This window comes from Trematomus bernacchii, unplaced genomic scaffold (assembly GCF_902827165.1).
Source record: "Trematomus bernacchii unplaced genomic scaffold, fTreBer1.1, whole genome shotgun sequence".
In the NCBI taxonomy this organism is placed as follows: domain Eukaryota; kingdom Metazoa; phylum Chordata; class Actinopteri; order Perciformes; family Nototheniidae; genus Trematomus; species Trematomus bernacchii.
The window spans coordinates 3346619-3370472 of NW_022987648.1; the positions used below are offsets into that span (position 1 = coordinate 3346619).

The 23854-nt window shown below is 39.8% G+C and overlaps 1 protein-coding gene across 1 annotated transcript; it reads right to left on the reverse strand.

Moving 5' to 3' along the window:
- Positions 1–943: 943 nt before the first annotated feature.
- On the reverse strand, positions 944–23602 carry LOC117485671 (actin-related protein 3-like). The gene is made up of 12 exons (XM_034134301.1): positions 23354–23602; positions 18686–18741; positions 17857–17981; positions 15818–15928; positions 15210–15305; positions 14036–14143; positions 10736–10879; positions 7544–7717; positions 6560–6652; positions 5181–5306; positions 3246–3329; positions 944–1893 (listed from the first exon to the last, which is right to left on the reverse strand). The coding sequence occupies exons 1-12, from the start codon at positions 23395–23397 to the stop codon at positions 1798–1800; spliced, it is 1257 nt and encodes a 418-aa protein (XP_033990192.1). The 5' UTR covers positions 23398–23602; the 3' UTR covers positions 944–1797.
- Positions 23603–23854: the final 252 nt, after the last annotated feature.

Consider the following 23854-nt stretch of genomic DNA (forward strand, 5'->3'; position numbering starts at 1 on the left):
ACATGCATCCTTACATTAGAAAAAAGGACGAGGTGTGCTGATGCAATAGCAGCTTCCTGGCTCTTGTTGATACAGCCCCTTACGTTTTACACTCTGAGAACTGTACACTGTAAACAATACACCCTAGACACCATGAAGTTTGAAAGAAAATTTAAAATGTGTGCCCTTTTAAAACATTCACTCAGTTTATTGGATGCCAGACCCTTGTCAGTGGTTTCCAGGTGGCCTTAGATCAGTTATACTGTCATACAACAAGATTGTAATGAACGTTGTTGATGTTTCAATATCCTTCACATCACTAACTCATTTACTACGGCTGAGAGACTTTCCTCCCATCAGTCTCACCCCTCTGAGTTCCAGGTCTGGCAGAAAGGACGCAGCAGGGTCAGTCTCCCGCAGGACTCTTTTCCTCATCGTCCTCACTGTCTCCTGTGCAGACAGCTGTAGTGACGGCTCATTCTCTCGAAGCACTCGGCCTTCTTCCACTCCTCTGTAATGCAATAGGGCTCCCCTGCCCGGTGGACAGAAAGTCAGGGATGCAAGGGAATGCGGAGGATTTCCCCCTGAAATTATTCTTGTTAATCCTTGCCTTAGGGAACGTTTTGAGACAAAAACATGGGCTAAATGTTTCAGTGCGGCAAAAATATTAAAATACGGCCCCATTCTTTTCAAAATTGGGACTGCTTTGCAAGAATCTGAAGTAATTCTTAATCTGTGCTACAGCGCTAATAGCTGAGGAACCTTTGAACACGTTATCAACAAAAATATATAGTTCCAAATCCTGAGAATAATCTGTTTCAATTAAATGTAATGCCCCCTTTTTGACTGTTCAGTCACTTACACATATTGTAATGATTCACAACGGAGTGATAACATTTTTGAGACTTATCACAGGATGCAGCACTAATAACAAAAGAGAACAAGTAAAACAAAGACTCTGGCACTTAGAAACAAATGTAAGCCTTTATTGGAATTTTGCAAGGCATTAAATACACAAATCCCATTATTTTAATAATTTGGCATTTAATTATAAAAAACTTCTAGTCTAACAATACTGGTCTTACAGTCGTTCTTATTTGTTTCATCTTTATAGCTCTTCTCTTTCACTGTATCACAGAGGTGGAATCCTGACATTGTGAAAGCAGATGGGAATTAAAAGTACTGTATGAAGAAGGGGAGACAGCAATGAGACGTGGGGAATAATAGGAGAACACCTACTCAAACTCAAGAAAATACTGCGTGTCAAAGCTGCATCGTGGGTTAAAACAGTCTTTCGTTGATATCTATTCATTTTTTACCCCTGATTTCCCAAGTTTTACATATAAAAAACTTTTGTATGAAATATAAACAAGCTCTTGCCGTGGTACACAGACATGTGCAGATAATAAAAGTAGACAATAATATGTTCTAAACTTGTCAATAATCTCAAGAGTCATGGGATCTGGCCTGGACTCGTGTTTGATAAACATAAATAATATGTTCTGCTGTCAGGAAATTACTTTCAATATTTGTATCAACATGCAAGTCCTCCACCAATGCTGTCTTTATAGTCATCATAAACGTTATCATTATCACTCACTGCATGTTGCTCAACAGATCCAAAAAAAAACGGAAAGAAAGAAAATAGGAACATTCACAATACATTTCCAGCCGGTCTGTGTTTGGTCTGGTCTCTCTTTTTTGTTTTCCTTTTTATATTCTGGTTTCTCATCCCACACATCCAGAGCAGAATAAGTCATCAAAAGCACCTCCTGAGCCTGTCCTTACACCGCCTAACTTCCCCCCCCCCCCCCAGAGTTAAGACATGACTCCGAACACAGGGTTGTGGCGGCAGATGCTCGGCCCGATCTCTTCGTAGTCCTTCTTGGTGTGGCACACCTGGTAGAACTCAGGCTGTGGAGGCAAAGCAAGATGAAGGTGAGCACACACAAGAGAACAGAAAGAAAACCCAGAAAGATCATTTCAAAAGCTGCATATATCTGCGTATGTATTTTCTGCAGGTGTTGTTGTTTTGCTTAGGCCTGGAGGTTATTTGATTTATTATAAACAAAATGCTGCTGAGGGAAAACTGTCTTTGCCCTGCAGGATCTACTCAACTAACTGCAGTTATATTGGAAAGCATGTTAGTGTTACATTTCAATGTTGCTTTTCTACTGCAGCATACAGGTCTGCTCTGTATATTACATTAAGTATATATGATCGCTTGGCAGTCCTGTGTTTTTACTTAACATGAAAAAACAAGACTGATTTTAAGGTTAAGGTATATGCTAAAGGTTAGGCAGCTTATTTCTGAAGAGTTGAACTTTGAATTAATTTTCTGACTCTAATAACTTCTACTACCTACATTTTCTTTTCTTTGTTTAATGACAGCACCCGGCATTAGAGAAATATCTCTACATGTAGCCATCTATCAATATAATGTAACTGTTTTCATAAAGCTCAGATCTACTGTTCAATTCAATTACAGTACAACGATGGAACAGCATTGAAAGTTAAACAGTTAGAACACATTTTGTGGTAACCAGGCAACGCACGTCATTGGCCAATCATACACCTGTCCGCCCACTCAGAGGTGTGAACGCTAAAGGAGGATTTCTGATGCACTTCTGTCCTCTTTGCAAAATACTACAGGTATGTAACCTCTAAAAATACCGTAGACATGATTGTTGAGAAGAAAACCAATCATGGTGATAGAAACGATAAAGCAACTGTGTTGTAACAAGCAGTAACACAAAGCTGCAAAGTCCATTTGTATGAAAAGGTAATGAATGACTTCTTTAGGTTCTCAAATATTTACTGACAATATTGTTGGAATTATCTATAAATCAAACTGCTTGGGTTTTGGGAGCTATTAATATAGGGCATAAAGTCCTGACTGAGAAACCTGAGAGCTGCTAAAAAGAGCAATTATTCTTATCAGGGAACAATTCTGTTCAATTCTAACATCAATTAGCCTTTTGTGAATCAACTGTCAGAAACCTTTGCTCAGTCACATGTCCTGCTGCTAAAATGATCAGCTTCACTCACACAAATAACCCATGGGGGTGTGATGAAATGTCACGACCACCCACAGCATTCATTTTCACTCAGTAGGACTAAAATAAATGACCCAGGAAATAAAGAGTGAACAAAAGTAGGGCCCGCCCTTCCATGTCACAACAGATGAAAGCCATGGAGATTCTAAAAGTAGATGTGATGAAGTATAACAGGAACATGTGCATAAAAACAGTGATTGAAATACTTACAGTTGATGCTAACATTGATCCACCAAACCACACTGCATATCTCTGCATATGGTGAGTGATGACTTGGACATCGATTGGTTTGGGCTGCGGGGGGGGGGGGGGGGGGGGGGGGGAAGAGAGAAGGGTTAGGGATCGGTCACTCTGAGAGCTGCAGTAACAGGATGAGTGAGGAGGATTCATGTAAAGGGATTTTAAAGACATGGCATTTGGAATCATAAAGACTGTCCATGTTTCACAGATATTATTAGAATATGTTCTGTACAGAAGAGACACGTTAGTCACAGTTTCACTTCTGTGTGTTGCTAGATACTGCCGATATGGTAACTATCATGATACAGATCAACTGCAGGCAAAGAGATACAGCCTATTATATTTGAGCATATTATATATCATATTCTTTTAGAAAAACTTTAAGTTTCAGAGTAAAGAACACACTTTCATGTCTATAAAATCTGAGAAAAGTAAAAAGAGGTTAGTTTTAAATGCAATCTGAACAGTGGGATCTGCATTTACATTTATCAGCGTCAATAACAAACAATATAAATAAACGTGCTTGCAGGATATTTCAGGTAAACAAATAAAAGACAGATATTGTTTACAACTTCTGAAGCTAATGGTTAGAATAGGGTCCATTTGATTGTTTAAACTGATAAGTGGAGATGCCACAAAAAAACTATTCTCTGATTAACAGAGGTCTCTTTCTATCTATGGGAAAGGTGTGTTTGGGCCCGGTAGCATCACCACGTGGTTCAGAGCCCAGCACTGATCATGGGGCTTGGAGCTAAGAGCTTATGTTAATGGGGCCCGTGGCATGTACTACGAAGCAGGATTAGCGGTTAGCGCGGTAACTTCAGGGTTAACTCTGGGTTTACGGTCCTACGACGCTGGTTCACTTCTTACCGGGGTAGATCTCCATGGTAACTTGTGCTGAACACATAACCTGCTCTGGTATTTTTTTACCAGCTGTTCTGTATTCACCTTGCAGGTGCAACTATGTTGCTTATATCCTGGAGTATGTGTTTAAATCATGGATGGTTAAAGTTTAACTTCTTCATATTTGTGTAACATGATAGTTTACTTTTCATGCAGGAAGTATGACGCTGCGCTGTCAGTACGCTTGTCCATGTTTGTGATTGGTCAAATGTTGCTAACCCCGCCCCTTTCACGTGAACGCGCTCTCAGCCGGACGGAGAAACCCTGGGTTGATTTACAGAGTTGATAACCAGTGTCGTAGGACCGTTCAGCGAGATCTCGTTTGTTAGGGTTAGTTAAGCCAGATAACTCGGAGATATCCAGGGTCTGTTGAACTGGATTCGTCGTACAGGCCACAGGTTCCATTGAGTTACATTGTAATGCTTTCAGGCTCTTTTCGGTAATAATTAGTATTGGGCAAGGTTAAATTGATGTATATGCCCAAATGTCTATCTATGTCTCTCATCCATGTGTAGGACATTTTGGGACAGATGTCTATTTGTGTCTGTTTTTCTGTGTTTCAGACCACATCTCCTGAAATAACTTGTGAAATTCAGCAGGTTTTCTATTTGTTTTGTGGACTCAGATTGACTCCGTCGGCTTCCTCTATGCCTGAGGTGGAGTTACAGATGCCAGTCAGCGCAGCCTCGGGCTGGAGGACATTAAATATCTCACCAAGATGAATCACAGCTACTGCCTTCACAGTTTGACAGAGTGAGGAGCAGGCAGAGAGAGCAGCTATATACTTCTGCCCTGAAGGTGAAACACTTCAAGTGTATTTCATCTTAGCACTCCCTGGCAATACATTTGCAATTTAAATCACCAAATCTAAATTCAATACACATCTTTGGCAACAATAATTGTCATAGGAAAGGACATAAAGACACTTTCCCTTCTCACAGTAATTGTGTTTTGTCGAGCAGCATCGATCTGTGCTGCGTATAAATTAAAGCGTTCTCTCACCGTGAGCTTGCCTCCACTCAGCTCCTCACTCATCTTCAGCCGGGCGTCCACCGAGCGCTTCAGGTCTCTCTGCAGACGCCGGCCGAAGTCCCTGAACATGGTGGAGCCTCCTGACAGAACCACGTTCTGCGGGAGGAAAGAGATGAGGATTACACAGCTGCAGAATGAGAAGCACTTAACCAGTGGACCTGCAGCTGGCTACTGGCCAGCCGTCTGAGACACTGCTGTGTGTGGGGAGTGGAATGGCCTCAACTCAGTGATGGGAGATATTACTTGATGAACACAGTGACAATCAATCACACTCACTCCTTTTTATATTTCAGTCTCTACTCAGCCGTTAAATTAACTACAGCAAGCTGGGGTATCGTCACAAAATATTAGGAGACGAAGCTCCACACCTACTCACTACTAGCAAAGGCAATTTATCACTTTAGACATATGAATTTGAAGACAAGCACAAATAATGGAGCACACCCTTTTAAGAGTAAAATTCAAGCACTTTTCAAGAACTTACAAGGTGCAATAATCAAAATGTCCAGACCCTCAAAGCGTTTGTTATTTATAATTAAATAAATGATCAAATAAATGAATGAAGTTTACCTAGATGTTGAAATAAAGTTAACAGAATTCCCTTATACCTAGAATTATTGTATACCTAGCAATCAGTTAGTTAGTAGCAATGTTAATATCAACTTTGATTCTATGTTTTGATCATCATTATGAAATGCTTAGTTAGCTCTCCAACAACAAACAAATGGAGGATTGTTACATTTGAAATGAGTGATTGTGTGGATGATAAATCTGAATGTGTACATATTCCTGACCTTTTATTAAGCATTATCCAAAGACTTTGTAGGAACCCTGTAATATGTAAAAACTCTACAAATAATGCAGTAAAGCTGTTGGATGATCTAATCTGCCTGGAGAAACACTGAAAGTCTTCCCTGTCTGTCAGCTGTCAGGTCTGAATGTCATGTAAGAATCAGAATCAGGTTTATTGCCAAGTAGGTTTACACATACGAGGAATTTGCCTTGGTGTACATTGTGGATACATAAACACAGTTAAAGAAGATGTAAAAGTAAGATAAAGATTTTTTTTTTTTACATCTAATATTTAAAGAAACTACGTGCAGTACTGTATACTATTGCCAAGTATTTAGAATAATAAAATAAAAATAAAAGTATTGTTATGGAAAGTGGATGAGAGGTAGCTTGTGTACAGATGTAAATATTTGGAGGCTTGTGCAAAACTGGCAATACTTAAGGTCTCATTATTTCATGTGTGGATAAAGCAGGTCTTGAATGGTGCAACACAACAACAGCTGTTCACAGTGGTTTTTGACAAACAAGCATCCTGTTACCATGGTGACTGAACTTACTTTATAGAGAGGACGCCTGACGTCTATAGGGCAGTTCTGAATGACCTCGTCCACAACTTCAGAGATAGGCTGGGTGAAGTCAGGGTTGGCAAACTGGGATCGGAGGATAACAGACACACATGTTATACTGTGCAGTGAGTTTAATGATCCTGTGCCAGAGCAGAATGTGAGGCGTGAGAGTCTGTTCTTATGAGAGCAGCTGCCATAAAGGCACATCTGGGAGGCGCAGTAATGTTGGCCCCATTAATGCACACTGGAATGCTAAAGGACATGGAAACTGCATTATTTTGTACAAGCTATTTTCTATTTTGTTATATTTGTTGACCTGTAACTATCTGATAGGTTTAGTAGGTCAAGTTATGGTTACATTAAGTAAAGCCCACACTGGTGCTTCATTCATTAGACCTAGCCAACAGTATACAGCTACATTGCAGTGATGCCCTTCTGTATGTTCAGGTGGAGAAGCGTTGTGAACGTTTTACCAGTGAAATGACGAGTGAATCGTGAGAAACAGGGTGTCATTTGTCACCAATATGTAGGGTTGGGTATCGTTTGGATTTGAACGATTCCTGTTCTGATTTCGGTTCTGATAATCGATCCCGGTTCTTTCTGTTCTTTGAGAGGGCAAAACTAAGTCACATGCCAATTTCACAGGGGACAAAAGGGATTTATGAAAACCTCCAGGAAAATAAGTATTCATGTTCTGGAACCGGTTTTCGTTACCCAACCATACAAATATGGACTAATGCCTGTAGGATAATCATCTGCATCTAAATATTGATTTGTGTATTTGTGGGTTCATTGCAAGCAAACTTCTTCATTTATGCAAGTTTAGGAAGGTTTGCAAATATTTGTACGGATGCATCACTTATTAGACATAGCTGAGTGTGCAACACGCGAAACAGTGGAGAAGTTGATCATCTAAGTTAAGCTGGGGACACCTAAATGTTGTGTGATCCCTGCTTGGATTCACACTGCACTGACCTCTGGGTGGAAGAAGATCTCGGGCCCCAGGAAGCGCTCGTAGCCCACATCGATGGTGAACTCCTTCTTGCTGATGGAGTTGATGCCGGTGTACTGCTTGATCCACTTGGAGCCGTCCGTGTCGTACTTGTTCAACTCTTTGACTAGATCTGGGCACACGTAGCTGAAGCGCTCCTGGTGGGGAGAGCATGAGGAAAGGTGTATGATCAGCCTCAGCATGGCACAAACAAAACACCTTACAATGGTAATCCTAATGTAGCAATTCATTAGGATATCACAACTAGCTGCTGTTTCACTGACAAAAGTATCACATAGGTTTACTATGCATGTAATACAAGAGTGATAATGAGAGCAAGGACTGTTTCTCTGGTCTCTTGGCTGATGTACTCTCAGGGATGCAAACTCATCAGGTATGAAAAAGGTGACAAGGATCCAAGCCCCCCGACCCCCCCACCCCACGGAATATCGGCTTTAAAATTAGGAATAACAGAGGATTTTAGCAGTCAGAACAACTAAAGCAGCAGTGTTAATAATAACAGAAACGCCAAAGAGTCACATCTAATAGAAATGTATAAAAGCATTTATTTTAATTGTGTAGCAGTCAGTGTATAATTTTGGCAGCACTGTTGAGCATTTTGAAAATGTATTTTCATGCCTCTGTGCAAGGCTTAGTCTTTCTATCTTTATAGCCAGTGGTGTAAAGTAACTAAGTTCATAAACTCAAGTACTATACTTAGGTACAATGTTGAGATACTTGTACTTTACTTAAGTATGTCAATGTTTTGCTACTTTGTTCTTCTTCTCCTCTACAGTTCAGAGGTAAATGGTGTACTTTTACTCCACTACATGTATTTAATACCTTTAGTTACTTTCCAGATGTGGATGAATGATGTGAAATATAATCAAGTCTTGAATCAGACTTTAGTTCCACCTGGAGTAAATTCACAAGCTACTCTGCAGTATACTAAGTCATTCAAACTAGCTGCACCTTTACCAGCTTTGAGAACACTTTAATGATCAATCATTATAAAACATATCATATATATTATTCTGAAACGGACCAATCTGCACAATGACTACTTTTACTGTCACTACTTTAACTATATTTTGATGATAATACTTTTCTACTTTTACTTGAGGAACATTTTGAATGCAGGACTTTTACAGAGTATTCCTACACTCTGGTACTTTTACTCAAGTACAAGACCTGAGTACTTCTACTTTTACTCTAGTACAAGATCTGAGTGCTTCTACTTTTACTCAAGTACAAGATATATACTTATACCACCTCCGTTTATAGCCTATGAAAAAAACTATTTGAAAACGAAGGCTAAAGCTAACGTTAGCAGATAGAGACAATGTATGCCAGTTAGCTAGCTCAACGATTCGTTAAATAATATTGCGACAGAAACACGTTTCAGTGCACATCACGCTCTGCCGCTCCTTCCGCAGACGGCCCGTTCTAACAGCTGTTCACCAGCGGTCCAGTCTGTGTCACAGTGACTCCAGACCACACAGTTAATATTAACGAACGCACCCGTAGGTAATGTAGCTGCTGAAGCTAGACCCTCATCCCGGAGCAGCAGAGTCTTATTATACATCCATGAGCAGACCCGACAGGCAGGAAGACTCGAGCACACAGCTCGCGCTTCATTATAATATATAAAAAAAGAACACCATGCGTGTCATGATGGCACATAACAGCTTGCGGCCGCAGATTACTCCGGGTCCCAGACCCCCCCCATACCCCAAAAATATTTGTATTGCAGATCTACATGAATCACACAAACGACCTATTTTGGATTCAAAACGGCGAATTTCGCCGAAAGGTGACAAGTTTGCATCCCTGCTACTGCTAGTTGGGAAGTTCAAAAAACATTTCATTTGAAAACGTGTTCGTTAATAGTGAAAATGAATGGGCAAGGTAACAGTGTACTGTAATCAGAGAAGTCACTGGTCAAATTTGCAGAAAGCGTGGTCCACACAGAGTGATACAGCAGTGGAATCATTTTCCAGACATGATTGGCAATATGCACAACGTGCATTCCCTCAATGGTAATGCTAATTATTTGAATTCACATTATTTTTTGTTTGTCTGTCTCGGGTAATGAAGGATACTCTTTGACATCGAGAACAAAGTCTTCGATAACAAGCTATTTAATAAACATTGGGGATTTGTGGGGAATTGAGATGAATCACTAAAATGTGCTGACTGACAGAAGGAGCAATAATAAGAGAAGAAATGGCATTTACATAAAGTTATAAATATGTGTGACCTGTGAAGAATAGGGGATACAATTGTCTATAGCTTTGCCTAATCTTGGTTTTGGGAACCGTGCTAATTATATAAAAGTAGACAAACAAAGCTAAACAAGAGTAGGGGGTTTTGAAGGACACCAGCTGCAGGTGACAGGAAGAGTGATGCTGCCCCCTGTTGTTCTAAAGCAAAACAACAATGATGGCATGTCAGCTACAGATAAATAGACCTTAGCAGAACTGTATCTGCATTATCCACTGTTATCCTCAAACTCCACACAAACAAATATTAAGATGAAATATGACACCCATAACTTGTAACCGTAACATTTGTAAAAAATTGGGGATTACTAGCAGGATTACGATGTTACTAAAAAGAGCATAATAGTGTTTGTTGTAAAGGATCAGATGTTATCTCTTCTCTTAGAGCTGTACTGTTCTGTAGGATAATACTTTTAGTGTGAATCTATACGCCTACTGCCTGAATCTGCTTTATGGTTTTCACTTTCTTTGCTTCATTTGTTCTGTTTTTAATTCAGTAGGTGAACCTATATGTTCATAAAATAGTGTGTGTGAGCTTAACTGTGTGTATTAAACTAACACGGAGCATTCTCTGTAGTAATTGTAGTGGAATGCATTTTTTTAAGTAAATCTCCCAACCCTAGATATCAGTATGTTACTCATGGATATGTTATATCTATATGTTACTCAATACACCTTGATATTGGTTTTTCACGCCACAGTGTATGCAGAATATTCAAACATACACACATCAGAGGGGCCAGCAAGATCATCTGTGTCGGGGTTTACTGTGAACTGCTGTGACCTCAGAGGCAATGTGTTGTATCCCACTGCTGACACATGGAATTCCTAATGTGGCTGCAGCCAGCTCCTCAGCAGAGGAAGTGGCTGAGAGGAAGTGCAGTGAACATTTACCTTGACAGCCTTGGCCGTCTCCAGCGACTGCTCCGGAGGGATGCCCACCTCCCTCTCCCTCAGGAGCTGCTGGGTGAAGTAGGTGATGTCTCGTCCTGCGATGGGAATGTGCTTTATACAGCTGCCAATGACGTAACCTTCAGCCTGAGAGACACAGACAGGAAGAGGATTAAAAAGAGCTTATTTCATGTGTCATACAGCTGTTATAGTTTGATACTCTTCCACCAGATCTGTGTACTGAGAGGCCTTCTATATATCCCCATGCTGTTGAGTTTTTGGCTGCTTTTGCTCAGCAGTGGCTTCACACATGCTGACTCAGTCACTCAGCCTCCAAATGTTTTCTGCAAGCACATTTCCTAAAGCTGAGTAATTCCTGCCGGCCTACTTTCAAACATCAACACGATCCTGTTACGGCCCGTCCACACAGCGGCGTGCGTTGAAGCTTGCTCCATTTTTTGGAATATGAGGAAATGACCTGCGGTGTGTCTCTCCCAGCATACACGCGGTTTGATTGGCTGCATAAACGGGATTTGATTGGCTGACGCTTCCACCGAAGCTTCAGAAGCTTCAAAAGTTGAACATTGCTCAACTTTTGCAGCCTGAAACGCCAGCAAAGCTCCGCTCTGCTTCCCACAATGCAGTTCGGCAAAAAGTGAGGCAAAGTGACGTCACCCCATTCAAAGTGAATGGGCAGAAGCGTTGGAAGATTTTTTTAACGCTGCTGTGTGGACGTACCGTTACTGAGCAAGTATACACACACAGGTGGAACATTTTTCAGTCTTAAAACCTTTCAAATAAAACCTAAGCCTAGTTATGGTTAATTGTGAGTCGTTTAACATTAAAACATGGAGCGAATTAACACAAAATCCAATGATACTGCTGTTCTAAACAAATCTAAATATGAATGACCTTGACTATCAAATATGAAATCAGTAAAAAAAGAAATGGATCTTTAAAATGTTTATACCTAGTCAGTGTTGTTTTTTTAATATAGATGTATACATTTACATTTTAAAATTACATTTCTCTTACAATAAACTTTATTTATTTGGAGGTCTTTCCTAGCTATAGGGCTGTACAATTTTTTTTTGCATTTAACAGAGGTTTTCAAATTCAGTTTTGAATGTCTGTTGTCATATTTTCCATTACCATAAAATGAAATCCTTGAACAAAACCTCTGATTTTATTAAATAAAAAATAAAGTCAGTCTTCTTTTATTAAAATAACTTACTTTTGTCGACATGAACACATGTAGGCAGCAGGCTAATTCAATAAGGCCTTAACTTAATTAAAGGTAGGGTAGGTAAATTTGAGAAACCGGCTCGAGATCGCTAGAATTTGAAAATACACAACCGGAGAAAATCTGCCACTTCCTTATAGAGCCCCTCCTCCAACACACACGAACGCGCACATGACCAATGAGGGCACGAGATAAGTTTGTGCACAGATGGAAGGCTGACAGGCAGGTAGGCCATCCAGTTATTTTAGCCGGGCCGGCTAAAATGATTGGTCGTGCTTTTTACAGCGCTAAGGCTTCCACAGATGATTTTTCTTTATGGATTTTTTGTCAAAGCACTTCAGATATTCATTGCTATCGGGATGTTAAGAGCATTCCATGGAATATAACAAAAAGTGTATCTCGAGCCGGTTTCTCAAACTTACCTACCCTACCTTTAAGTGCTTTCAAATGTTAGAGCCTGAATAAATGTTGTTGTTATTGTGGTTCTTGTAGTGAAAAACATAGCACTGTAAACAACTTTAATACTTAAAGACAACTTCAGTACTATACAAGCAAACTTGTATAGTAATTATTCTTTGTGTGCTGCAAGCCAAAACAAACAGTGTTTGAACCGCAGAGAAAATGTTGTTTTTGAAAAACTAGATGCCAACAAATATGCATTAGAGCACAATATTTGTTTGGATAAAAACCTTGAATTTTGATAATAATTTAATCTAACTTTTTCAATGACTGTTGAATGTTACACCACTCGTGTTATCGGAAAAGTTTGGATCAAGCAGAGAACAATCCTCCGCAGACCACTACTGGAATCAAATTCTACAAACAGTATGATACTAATCATATGAGAGCAGCCTAATCTTTATCGGAAACTGTAAACAAACAATCGCTTTAAACTAAATAAAAATAAAACATTTGCACACCATTTAATGTTGATTTAGAATTAGAATGTTAAAGGTCCCAATGTCATGGCCATTTCTACTGATAATAATTCCATTGTTGAGGTCTACTAGAATAGATTTACATTGTTCCAAACTCACATTGGTTTCTCATACAGCATCTCTGTATAGTATGTGTATTCACTCTCTGTCCTACACGGCTTGTTGGAGCTCCTGCCCCCCACCCCCTATGAGCCCAGTGTGCTCTGATTGGTCAGCTCGCCCACTCTGTTCTGATGAGTCCACCAACGTTACAGCGGAACATCAGTGTTTATGTGTTACAATGGCGTTTGTTAGCAACCAGAAAATGACACCAGTAAGGACAAACAGATGAGAATGCTGCGTGGGGTCTGGGTGCCGTGTTGGTGGGACGTTGCGGGGCTTGCTGCTGGAGCGGACAGTGTGAGCTGGATTACTGGGGTCGTTTCCTGGTTGCTGCGTGGGGTCTGCGAGACAGCGAGACACAGCGAAACTCAGCCTGAACTCAGCCTTAGCACACACACACACACACTCGTAGCCTGGCTGTGAGTTTGTGTGTGTGCTCAGGCTGAGTTCAGGCTGAGTTTCGCTGTGTCTCGCTGTCTCAGGCTGAATTCAGGCTGAGAAATCCGCGGAGCTGCGGCTGAGAAAAGATAAGGCTGAGTGAGTGTTTCTCCGCGATCCCAACTCGTCTATTACCAACGTTCAGGGAGCTCTATGCAAGTCAATGGGACTCCCTGATAGTTGAAAATCTACGCTAAAGGTCCCCCCACTGCGTTTGATAGTGACGCCAAGGGATGCTGGTGTGTGTAGTCGTTACGTCACTTAGCCCCTTACGTCACTTGGTACCCGGAAGAAAAATCTCCAACGAGGCGTTCTGGGGCGACAGGTCTTTTCTGTGTTAGAGTTTTACTCGCTACAGGGTGTACTTTGAGGGTTTGTGACTTTGCAGACCATTTACATGCATAAAAACCTACATAACCGGAAAAGCATGACATGGGACCTTTAACGTTAGCTTCTACCTATTCTGTACAGCCTAAACTAGCCATACTCAGTGTTGATTCTTTGAGAGCGACACTGTGGGACAGCGAGCAGTCAACGGAGCTGTGTGTTTTGGAGTGTGTGTCTGTAGATGTGTAAACCCACCACAGGGATGACGTGGGTGACACCGTCCCCGCTGTCGATGACGGTGCCTGTCAGCGTCCTCTCTCCCACCTGTCTGGACGTCCAGGAGGCTGCCAGAGCCAGCACAGCCTGACACACACACACACACACACACACACACACACACACACACACACACACACACACACACACACACACACACACACACACACACACACACACACACACACACACACACACACACACACACACACACACACACACACACACACACACACACACACACACACACACACACACACCACACACACACACACACACACACACACACACACACACACACACACACACACACACACACACACACACACACACACACACACACACACACACACACACACACACACACACACACACACACACACACACACACACACACACACACACACACACACACACACACACACACACACACACACACACACACACACACACACACAGTTAGTATCCTGGCTGTGGTATCTTGTGGTGCGACTGTCCAGTCTTGACTGCTGTTTGGAAAACTAATATAAAACAACTTAAATCGAATACATTTGTGTTCTGACTTATTTGGCATGATGTTTTAAATGTTATTCAAGTCCTTTAGAACATTACATAGCGCTGTTTTAAAATTGAAATCATACAGAGACATAATTGAACAAAAAGAAAAGTTCACTTTTAACAAAATCTCATAATAAGCACTTAAGATTACTTGCAGATTGTAAAATAATGTACGGAAATTCTTTATTTTTAAGATAAATCATGGTCGCACCACATGACATTTTTTAGGGGCACATCCGATTAATTGAGGTGAAAAAACATATGCATCACCGAAATAAACATTTTGACATGAATGTTTGTTGTACGAAACAATCTTAAATGTTGGAAACATTCATATACGTCATTGAACCCACAATCAAAAAAGTATATTGTACCCATTGTGGTACAATATACTGTAGACACACATATTTTACCACATCTTGTGACTTTTTAAAGCCTCGAACAGAAAGAGAAACTCAAAATGAAATGAAAACACACCCAAAAATTAAATAAAATGGACATTATCAGTGACCGTATCCATAAAATCAGAATTATAAATCCGATGACAGAATTAACCAAAAGTGATATATGTATTTCCCTGCTGTACATTTCTCACCTGCACAGCGATGTACAGCCCAGGTACGTTGAAGGACTCGAACATGATCTCCGCTGTGTACTCTCTGTTCTCTGGTGTGTTGAGAGGAGGCTCCGTCTGCAGACACAGAAATACAGTTGCAGGCATGTCTTGAATCAACATTACAATTTCAGGACTTTCAATGTTCCTTACCAAAAGGTTCCAGTTTCTCAAAGATTATTTTCACATCAAATTGTTACTATAAATGCAATGTTAAAAATAAACGAGCAATCAATGCATTTCAGCATGTCCTTATATTACCAGCTGTTCATCTAAACTTTGATTGTTCGGTTTGGTCATGATGATTAAATGCTTCGCTCATTGTGAGAAGAAGAAAACAAAAAAATATGATGACAGGATTGTTTCATTTTAAAGATTCAGAATATTTGAAATGTATATCTGTTTAATAAAATGTTTTATACGTAATCAGCTAAGACAGAAAAAAGTATACATTTGGCTGCAAATAACTGTTGTTTGTAGGAGCAATACGTGGTTAACTGGCTTTTGGCCCATTAAATGTCACGCTGAGAGGAGAACTTTCAAATGTCATTATAAGACGTGGAATCTCATTGAACTTTTAAGCCTCTTACCAGCAGGAAGTAGTGGTCCTCGGGCTCAGCCCTCAGGTACTTGAAGATGATCTGCTCCATGAAGCGCTCCATCAGGTCCCAGTCCTCCACTATCCCATGACGGATGGGCCACTGTTGGCATAAGGATTAGAAAATCAAAACTCTGCACTGAGAATTCAATTGCAGCGAAAAAGCACAAATATAAGACACAAAAACATATACTGTTAGATGTTGGTGCTTCAATGACACGCTGCTTTCATCCCATTACGTTTTATATTTTTGATTGAACTTCCTGTCTACATGATTCAACCTGTGTTTTGAGAAATAACTGAACTGTTTACCTTTAAACCTCTGAAGCCAAATAGCTGCACTGTAGTCCACAAATGTTTGTTAATGCTTATATAACTGCACAAAGGTTGTACCGGTAGATACATGTGAACAGCAGCCCTTATAGGACTTCAATTCTCCCTTCTTTATAAGGAAATCTGACAACAGGTCCATCAGCATACTGTGAGACAGTCTCTTCTCGGATGGCAGATTAACCCCAACATCAACGTCTAAAATGCACAGCATGTAAGAAATCTAATGACGTCATGCAGCTGTTATATCATTGTCAGCAGTTGTCTTCCTCCACAATACTTTGGCTCTGTTCCAAAAGGCCTACCAGCATAGTTTATACTAAGTATGAGGTCAAACTGAGCTTGTAGTGAGTTTCAACTGCAGTCATCTTTTTGTGTGTGGATTCTGTGTATGCAAAGAATGCATACTAAATTGTCAAGAATTTGTGAGTCCAATGGCAGACTGTGAGGCAGATATTTATATTACGCATCACTTGTACATCAAAAATACTTATGGAAAGTATAGTTGAGTGGAAAACAAAGAAGCTAACATATATGATGTGCTGTACAAAACATATTGAATGCTAACATTTTACAATAAATGTGAGGAGGTAACGATGTGATTGGTACAGTCATGTGATGCGGAGGAAAAAGTATTGCTTCAGTGTGTATATATATATATATATATATATATATATATATATATATATATATATATATATATATATATATATATATATATATATATATATACATATATATACACATATATATACACATACATATAGTCTACATTTGCAAACATGTGTCTACTTTTTTATATATATATATATATATATATATATATGTGTATTTACACCATGGATATGAATGCAATGTCTGTTGTACAACTCAAGAACATATTTAATGTTTTATGGGATGCTTTTATCCTGTGAACATGTATAATTAAACGATAGGATGTTTTTGTCTTTCGTAAAGGGTTTAAAATATCTTGGGTGAACCTGACGTGTGTATTATCCTGCCTCAGCCGTTCAGTTTAGTCTATTTCATTTTACTGTTAGAAGTAGATTTTCCTTAGATGTGCTAAACTCCCTCTATTCCTTGTATTTTACATTTTAGGAGAATAGTCTACATTATTTTTGTCACTTTATTCACTTTTATGTGATAAAAATAATAATGTGTGGTGGTATGTTGTACAGAAGTGGGCCACAGTTCTGTAACTGGGACAGCTTAATGGAGCAGTGCCATTGCTAGTAGCTGCCCCTGTGATATCTACTACTCATGTCTGCTGTGAGAGACCCACTGCCTGCACCAAAGAGAACAATGGAGTGTGCTGCTGCTGCTGCTGAACCTTTGATCTTTTATTACATGCCTAGATTCCCAGATAACCAGGAATAATGGAATTCATCTTATCTCTATGCTATTCCATATAGCTTTATATGCAGTACCCAACAGTTCCTACAATTTCAATTCACCCATATATTCAAATCAACATCCTTTAATACACCAGAGTGTTGCAGTAATACAGATAGTCATTGGTCATTGGATTTGAAAACCCTGTTTGAACAGTTCAAGTCTCTCCCCTAATCGGCTTCTTGTTTACGACTCACAAATGCATAACAGGTATGACGGATATAATGGCTGTCTAAAGAAAAAGAGCAAATCAAACATTTGCTTTGCCAGTTCCTTCTGTGGGCGTGCTGAGCTGTCAGGGTAACCTACCTTAGTGGAGTATGAGGGCTTGTCTACTGCTTCATCTCCGATGTAGAAATCCAAGTCATCCACCCCCTTCGTCATCCTCCGCTGGGCCTGGTCTCCAACCTTGGCCGACTCTTTGATGGCAATACCTGACAGGAAAATAGAGAACTCAATATAGAGCAACAGAGAGGATAAACTCTCTTATAACATTTTATTGAACAATAACTTCAAATTGTCATCAAACATTTAAAATAGTTTTGCAAATCATATTAAAACAAATACATTTGTATATGTCAGGACCCAGTTGAAGTGACGGATCTCAAGTATTACTACCTACAGAGTGATTAAATAGAGGTTGTTATAAGCAATAATAAAGTCTGTCAAATAGAATGCAATGTGATAGTAAGAGAAATGCGCATTTGACATAACTCAAATAGAATATGATCTTGACAGAATGTATGGCAAGAGAATTTTACTTTCTTAGAGAACTACGAACAACATAAACGTCAAGAAGGGAATGAATAACTGTGTCATGTTTTATTTTGATCTAGTTCATATTATAACATGTGCTATAGCCTTTTTTAAATGTAGTTTTAATGCCATTATTATTGTTGTTATACTTTTATAAGTTTGCAGAGGCATGTATTTATTGTACATTATAAGACAATACATACAGTTCTAAAAAGAAAGCATACACTTTTTAAAATACAAGATGAATATTGGACTTGAAGGAGACCCAATGATCTTGTGGCAAGAGGTTTCTTTGAATAATGTCAAACATCAGATGTATCATGGTTATTGTAGATTCACTGCTTGGTGTGAGGGAGAATATATTACACAGTGAAATACTCACATGATGGAACGATGAACTGCGGCTCTGTGTTTCCTGCATAACCCAGTTTGGTGTAACTGCAAGAGAAAAGCATCACATTTGATTACAGGAAACAGGAAAGAAACGCCCACCTGCTTGACTGCTGGCACTACATCTGTATGCATGAAAGTTGACTTGGGTAAAGATTGTTTTTGGCTTCCATCTGCTATGCTATCGTTTTGATCAATGCCATCACTGTCCTCTAGCGGGCTGGTCAGGGGCCCAAAGCGGTGGCAGCTCTGGAGTTTGCTAATGGGAGGCCATTAAAATAGCCATTCGTGTAGTATTGGAAAACTGAAGACTATTCCTATTTGTCCTGCGGGGAAAAAAGATCATTGCGCATAAACTGACCATCCTTAATATAAACTAGCTGTGACCTCAACACTGCAGAGTTCTACATCGCTCTATTTCAATGCAAGACACCGTAAGAAAGAGGAAGTTGTATGTAAAAAAAGAAGAGAAAAACAAATATGATTTGCAACATTTCCATCCCCATGTTCAAATAACAGTTAGTAAAGACACTTTCATCCTTAGCATCAAAGGCTTTCTGTGCTCCGTACAAACAGTGTTTTGTGGGCCACATGCTTACCAGATGTAGTCCTGACTGGGTTAGGCTCAGACAGGACTACCATACTTCCTGACACATGGCCCAAGGGACTGATAGAGGACACTGCTGACAACTGCCAAAGCAATGTGGGCATAATAGGCCACATCCTGTTCATAATAGTGGCTTCTTTGAATTCAACTTGTATACTTGAGGGGCCACATCAGCCACTCGCATACATGAATACAAGGGAATGTTGTGATCAGACTCTAATCTCAAATAGGTTTAATAGGAGTTGTAACAATTAACAAATATCCTGTACAGTGTGCAAGATTGTGCATCTGCATGAGTAATATTTAACAACGGTTTTGATTAAGCATGTAAGCTATATTTTATGTCCTGGACACAAATCCAAGGCTTTTTTTCCCCTGGAAATCAAACCTTACTGGACAGGAAATTGTGATGTGCAAAAATAGACATTTGTGTGGAATAACTAAAGAAAGGAAGCAGAAATATTAAATATGATGTCATTCCATTTTACGGGATTTGGAATTTCCAAGTTTGCAGTCATTAATTTCAACTGGAGGGCCGTCTTACTGGGAAAGTCAGAAGAATCTCACTATCCCCTAACTCAAAACCAGATATAGCTGCATCATTTACCGGAAAGCTGTATTTATATACAGCCTATAAGCACTTATTTGTGTCGCATTCAATCTGTCCTACACACAGAACTGTGTAACGTTTATCTTTGAACATGTTGCTAGTGTGTATGCGCACAATGATGCTAAATTAAGTTTTGCTAGCAATGCAAAGAAAGTTAACCTGAAGAGAAGATGGTTTTCCAATTTGTTTTACCACTGAGTGTCTAATTAATTAAAACAATTAAACAGAGCTGGATCATTCTCTTGATATTCACAACCTTAATGCATTTCTTGCTTTCTTGTGTCAAATAAGGTCACCCTACTCTGAAATGAAGAAAAACTACCTTACAACCACCACTGCTTCCCTATTTGTCCACATCACAGCGTGGTGTGTGAATAAAGGGATATTATCTAATCTCGGCTAGGCACACTGAAAAACCAACAGAGCTGCCAAGGTTCATTTTCTATGGGAACCTGCAATAGATCAAAATACCTCAGAGACCAGGCAGAAATAGCTGCCGGGTCCTAAATGTGCAGATTACAAAAGAATAAATGCCCATCTATTTCAATGTGTTCATTTCTAAGGTCTAAATGCATACTGCCTGGTAGCATAGGGAAGTTCTCTAACTTATGAATAACTCTCAGGAAGTTCTGTGGCTTTGACAGAAGCATGTATGCAGGAGTCGGGTCACTGTTACTACTTGTCTACTTTAACATGGCATTAATCATCTGTTCAGTGATAGAAAATAGTGCATGACAGTTACAACACCTGTTTTAAATAGTTAACATTATTACTTTGTGATTGGTTTCTTAAAAAATAAATACATATATATATATATATATATATATATATATATATATATATATATATATGTTTTTATAACGGATTGGTTTAATTCAAATTTAACATTAAAAAAAAGTATTATTGTTTTACTTGCTGAATGTTGAGCAATAGTGAAACTACTTTCTAATCAAACTCACAAAAAGCTTATAAAAACAATGAATGTCTTTGTGTTTCTTATGATATTCTTGACTTGACGGCTCATGTGTCATTGTAAGGCTTTTCTGTAATAAAGTAGAAGCAAAACAGACAGTAACAACACCTGATGGTTTGGCTGATGGTTACAGAATCTTGCAGCAGCACTGTTAATACCTTCATACCACAGAGCAGTCCCAGCTTGTCTCCCTCTACCTGCCTGGACACGTTACAGTACAGCAGTCTGAGGGGGACATTACGCACAGGACAGCAGGAGCGTGCCCAACAACCAGCTAACTACTGCAGGGAACCACTTTTTGTAAAGTCTGTGTTAGTATCGTTTTTTAGGAATTAAAACCTTGTTATCTTAAGCTAGATAACCTGTACTTTTTTGCAAAACACAGTGTCATTGGCCCAGTAATTATTGTAGCCTCATGTTATAACATTTCAACAGCTTGCTTTCGGAGAATTACTCAACCCAGCCTCTTGAGTGCATTAAGCTGCAACACCTGACATTTTGTTTTCTGCTAAAAAAGTCTTGATGTGCCAAGATTAGGTATCAACTATTAAGTAAGTTGCCAACTATTTGAATAATGAATTATTTGGTGTGGGGCATTGAGTGAAGAGAAAAAAATACTTACTTAAAATACTCTGAATATTTTTCTAGCTTCCTCACTTCTCCATGACATTACACTGAATATAGATTGAGTTTCAGGGTGTCATATTGGCCTTTGGAAAACACTGACCAATATCTTTCACTTCTTTTATGTGAAACAACTAATCGACCAAGTGAGAACACAATGGACAATGAAAATATGTGCTAATAGAAGCCCTACACAAACCTAAATCTAGAAAACCTAACCCACAATGTAACCTACATCTGGATGTGACTGTGCTCTGTTGTTGCATGGTCAAGTAGGCTATTCTAATAATAGCAGCCGGGCTGCTTAGAACACTGATGTGTAAAAGGAAGTGGAGTTGTCACTGTTTGGACATCTTGATCTTGGCTCAGAGACAGCTGACAGACTCCCTCAGCACTTTAGAACTTTTGCCCAAAGCTGATACTCTCTATCAAAACCATAGCCTGTCAGCATTAACACAACTAATCCATTTAATGTGAACCTAAACTCTGAGTAAATGGCCGAGTGTTACTTCATTGATAGCGTAACATATGTGTTATGACTCTAAGGCTTGGCCAGAAAGAAGAAGCCATATGCTTGATGAGTAGAAACTAGCACAGGCTAAACTTATTCCTAGCTGACCTTTTTTTTTGCTGTCCCAGTGCAGATCAGAAGCAGCAGTCTGGAGGGTGGAGGGGGGGGGTGAGTGGAAAGGTATGCAACGAGAGGAGTAAAGAGTTCAAGCCACAACATGCAGGCAATCCAAACCACTTTTATCCCCCAAAACTAACTGAGCATACCGATCATGCAGAGTACTTTATTTGTGCAGGTCGGCATTGGTTAAAAGGCATTTCTCTTCATCAAAGTGAGGATTTCTCATAGAAAAGTATACAATGACTGCCGTGTGGATGCAGTTATAAAATGATAACGACTCAACAATAACATCTTTCAAATGTCAAATGTCAAAATTGTAAAGATGTTCTTGAGTCGTTATGGTCATGGTTTAAACATTCACCTACAAATAAAGAAAAAAATCAGAGGTGACACTCCTAATACTAAAATCAGGGAAGGAAGTATGCACAGCGATCAATACAAACACTGCTGCAGGAGGAGCTGAGAGAACATATAGCCTCGTATTGCTCAGACTGTTTTTAAAACAAAATGTGCTGCTACAGCAGATTCTTATAACGTAATTAAACTTGACACAATTCATTAAAGAATTTAATCGGTAGCCGTGCAAAGAAGAGAAATTGGAGAAGTTAATCCAAAAAGCATGCTCGGATGCCGAAAACGACCATATAAGGACTAAAAAGCGTGAATGAGGAAGTGTAGGCTGGATAGGAAGTATTATTGCGCATGCTCAAATCCAGACGAACGAGCGAAAAGGTTTCTGAATTGCACGAGCTGAAGTCACGGATATCTTTACGGAACACTTGTTGTGGGGAATTTGGCAAAATCAAATACAACGTTAGATTATTCTGGCAATAATGTTATCCCTATTCAAAAATGAATGAAAGAACACTGATTTAGCATTACGTTACACTAGCTGCTGGGCTCTTCCAGTGAAGAAAAACATACCCATAGTGATGGAGCTCTGCTCATGATGACTAGCTAACCAGCAGGAACACGAACATGAAAAAGACATGGTTACAGGGCTAGCCGACTGCGGTTATCTTAAATGCAACCGGGAGAGAGTATTAACATGTAATTGTTAGCCGTTCGTTGGCATTTTAGCTTGTTGGCTAGCTATCTGCATATCCACAGACAGACATACACCCAGTTGTTGCTGCTGCTGCTGACACTGACAGTCTCACTCAGCCTCTCGGTGACACCGAGCCCTCTGTTCGCGGTTCGGTTTGAACAGCTTACCCTGTGCCGCAGTCGACAACACACGCCGGTAACCGTCCAGCCATCTCTCCCCTGGTCTCTGCTTCTTGGGAACGGTTAAATGTGATTGAAAGCAGGCTGTGTCGGCTGGAAGATATGCAAAGCCGTCCACAGGCGGAACCCCAAGCCCGCACAGTGCCGTTTCCACTTCCGCACTTGGCTTCTGGTAGGCAGGGAGAGAGGCAAGATGGCGGAGGCCGGGTAGAGGGACGCAGGCAGGGCTGTGCAGCTGTCAATCATCGAGAGAGGAGGCGGGATCAGTTTACATCTGCATGATGGGTGTATTATTATAACCGTGTATTAAATGAATGCAACCCCTCTTTGTTTTGTTCTCATTTGTGAATAAGCCAACTCATTTCAGTCAGTGCTGTTTTGTGCTTCGGCCCAGGGACGTGCACAGACATTTTGGGGGGCGGGTGCTCAAGTGAGAAAAAGGGCACTTCCCATAATCATTTATAAAAAAATGTTTTAAAACAAAAAGTT

Excerpts from the sequence above, each read along its gene's own strand:
- LOC117485671 (XM_034134301.1), bottom strand. The coding sequence starts at position 23,397 with ATGGCTGGACGGTTACCGGCGTGTGTTGTCGACTGCGGCACAGG. Across the intron at positions 18,742-23,353 it reads GTTGTCGACTGCGGCACAGG|TTACACCAAACTGGGTTATG; the intron begins GTAAGCTGTTCA and ends TTTCTCTTGCAG. Across the intron at positions 6,653-7,543 it reads AGATCTTCTTCCACCCAGAG|TTTGCCAACCCTGACTTCAC; the intron begins GTCAGTGCAGTG and ends CTCCGATCCCAG.